Source organism: Agrilus planipennis, unplaced genomic scaffold (assembly GCF_000699045.2).
Source record: "Agrilus planipennis isolate EAB-ADULT unplaced genomic scaffold, Apla_2.0 scaffold213, whole genome shotgun sequence".
NCBI classification, from domain to species: Eukaryota; Metazoa; Arthropoda; class Insecta; order Coleoptera; family Buprestidae; genus Agrilus; species Agrilus planipennis.
Window position 1 is genome coordinate 251,984 of NW_020439124.1, and position 3,198 is coordinate 255,181.

Below are 3,198 nucleotides of genomic sequence, written 5' to 3' on the forward strand. Positions count from 1 at the left end.
AAAATATCACAACAGCTCTTGAGCTTTTTTGAGAACAACTTTTTAATTTTACTAAATTTCGATTTACATTGACAACCAAAAGTAAGGAATCTTTTATTATAACTTTAAAGGCATCATCATCAGCAAGTTAACACATGTAATAACATTTTAAATAGCCAATAAATAAACTAAAATAACATATTTATACTGGATGATTTTTTTAAAGATATGCTAACCTTTTCCTTTTTTTGATTTAATGCATTCTTTAGAATGAAGCGAATGTCAAGGGGTGTTCCAAGACAGTGCACAGAACTGCCTCATGCGGCCCAGTTAAACAACATGTATCAAGAATACTGCAAAGCTCAGAAGTAGACAATTCAATCAGCACCGGACGGCCCGAAAAAAGACTATTTTGGGTGTATTATTTTCATAATACGTGATAAATAACTAATTTTTTAGCAGTTCTGCAGCACCTATACACCACCCTCCCGCCCTACTTAACGGTAAATTATATCAGTAGCATTTTTTATTAATGAATCATCGCATCTGGCATATTATGTGAATAGTCTTAGGTCTACTAACTAACTGATCACGTGTTAGGCCTTAAAAATACAGTACCTACTAACCAAAAAAAAAACCTCTAGCAAGTTTGTTTCTGTTGACAAAAAAAAAAAAGAAAAAAAACCGTTAATGTTTTTTCTTCTTATCAACCTTTATTTTTTTGATTTCTTTGGCCCACAAAACGGCATTCAAATTTTCGCCCACTATATACAAACCGATCGTTAAACCGAGTAGGGATGCAAAGAACACTATTCTAAGTGGTAGATTCAGTACGTCCAAGATGGGATACACCCACAACCCTGTTTTCGCGTGTATAACGTGCAACCAGACAAGGTAGCACGCCATGAAAATGGTAACCACCGTTAATCCGAACTTCCTAGACGGATACCGACAGTACGACGTCGCCATTTCAATTAGAACAAAGATCATGATGTTAGTGTGCATGACGTGGTTGAGCCATGTGGGGAAAAAGGCGTCCAACGCACGGGGAAATACCAGTTCTCTATCGACGGCATATATTGCCCAAAACGTCAAACCCACAAACATCGACAGTGGAAAACCTAGACATGCCAGTAACTGCAACAGAATATTAAAATAAAACCTGCAATTCGTTAATGACATTTATGGACAAGGCGATGAATCAGAAGCAGTCGTACGAGGCGAGGAGAGCTAGGGAGCTTCTGGAATCGACGGTAAGGCAATCTAGGATCTAGGTAACTGATAATGATATGAAGGGGGGGGGGGTATGACATTAGGGAAATGACATTAACCAATCATGAATAGAGGAAGAGAAGAGAGATCCATTATGATTAAGATGATTAAAATATGCAAGATTTGTGTGTTCGTTTTGTGACCCTATTTGGAGAGATGTTAAAGGTCTTCGTAATGTTCTTTAGTGAAATAAAGGATGTTCTTTCAAGCAAGAGAAGAAAACGAAAACGAACCCCCTTCCCATCTACGGGAATCTAGGAGATTACCAGTACTAATGCAGGCACAACGGAATTATGAGTAGAGGAAGAAAAAGAGAGATTCATTATGATTAATATCTTAACCAGGGAAATATGTGAGATCTGTGACTCCATTTGGAGAGTTATTAAAGGCTTATGTAATGTTATTCAGTGAAATATAGGATGTTCCTTCAACTGAGAGAAGGAAATAAAAAAGAAAACCTCCCAACCTTTGGAAATCTAGGAGGTTATCAGTACTAATGGAGGCACAATGGAATCATTGACCTTTAACGAGGAAAACCAGGAATATTTAATAAGTAATAATGATGATAAGAAGGGATGATGAATTCTATATGGCTTCATCCAGGAAAATCTAAAAAATCTGTAGTAAAGCCTTCAACATGCAGAGGATATTGCAATCCCAATTATACATACATATAGGTACCTACATGGAAAATGGACACAAATTTTACATAATCGTAAGGGACAGATTCAGGACCTTCTTGTAATCGTAAGGGACAGATTCAGGACCTTCCTTTAATCAAAAGCATTTATGAGTCATTAGTTAAATTCTGTTTTCGGAAATGTATGAGGTTACAAGACCTAATGGTAATTGACGAGATTTGTGGAGTGAACCATTCGGGATATTAACTGAGGAGAGACCTAGGATACTTTTCACAGAAAAGGATGATGACTCGATTGTTCTATCTAGAATCACCTAGAAGTTCTACGTGTACTTGCAATTAATGACATGCAGAAGGATACTGAAACCAATTATTTTTTTAGGATAATGGAGGTAAACAAGGCACATTCAGGATGCTTCTCTCAATTTGTGACAGAATGAGATTAGTGGTATATAAATTCTACATTGGGAAATGTAGGAGGTTACCGAAACTTGTTGTGATTATTTGAAGAAGACCATTAGAGAGTTTAACCGAGAAAATCTGTGAGACTTTTCCTGAGAAGGAATGATGGGTCCTATATGAATCTATCCAAAAGAGTATTGTAACCAATAGGAAATGATGGAGAAAATTCTTATGCAATCGTGCATAGGGGAGGTTTAGGGTGTTGCATTAACCTACGGTAGGCACTTATGAAGGAAGATGGTTTCTACTACAGTCTGTATTTGGGATTCTAGGAGATTATTACAACTAATGGTAATAATAGGAAAGGAAACAAATCACTAAGGGCTATTTTTGCACGAAATGCTTGCAGATTTTTGTAAGTGATTATTATGAAAATTGACTGGAGGTAGATGATTAAATACTCGTAAGTATCAATGTATTAAGCAACCTTATATAATGAGATGCATACGATGACTGGAATCAATGATATCTGTAGGAGACGAAGATTAATCCTTGAAGATATTAGATTGGAAGATTTTTTTAATAATGGCGTTGTTTTGAATAATTTTCAATAATAACTTGTTTAAGAAGATTTTAGGGTTTCTACACAAAAATCCCTCATTATCGAAATAAATTTGCTAATCATTGCAGGTTTGACATTTTCGTGTTTCCGTAGTATTTTCGAAAAGCGGGCAACATGATTTTATAAATTGTTATATACATTAAAATAAATGGTATTTAGTTTAATGTAATTTTTTTCAATTATTTTGTTTCGATTTTTATTTATCAATGATCTTTAATTCAAAGATGTACCCGGCGCTCCCACCATTTATTCGTGTAAACACGTTTAATGGCAAAGTTAATTA

General features: G+C 35.4%; 1 protein-coding gene across 3 annotated transcripts in view; it reads right to left on the minus strand.

The window, feature by feature from the left end:
- Positions 1–301: 301 nt before the first annotated feature.
- The window catches only part of LOC108738867 (androgen-induced gene 1 protein-like), a 20,447-nt gene continuing 17,550 nt past the window's right edge, over positions 302–3,198 (minus strand). For 2 of the 3 annotated variants that reach the window (XM_018472479.2, XM_018472481.2), the window contains exon 3: positions 302–1,116. In XM_018472479.2, coding sequence (XP_018327981.1) covers positions 667–1,116 — 450 coding nt within the window. In that variant the 3' untranslated portion in view covers positions 302–666. The remainder of the gene's footprint in view (positions 1,117–3,198) is intronic. The other variant, XM_018472480.2, reaches the window with a different exon arrangement.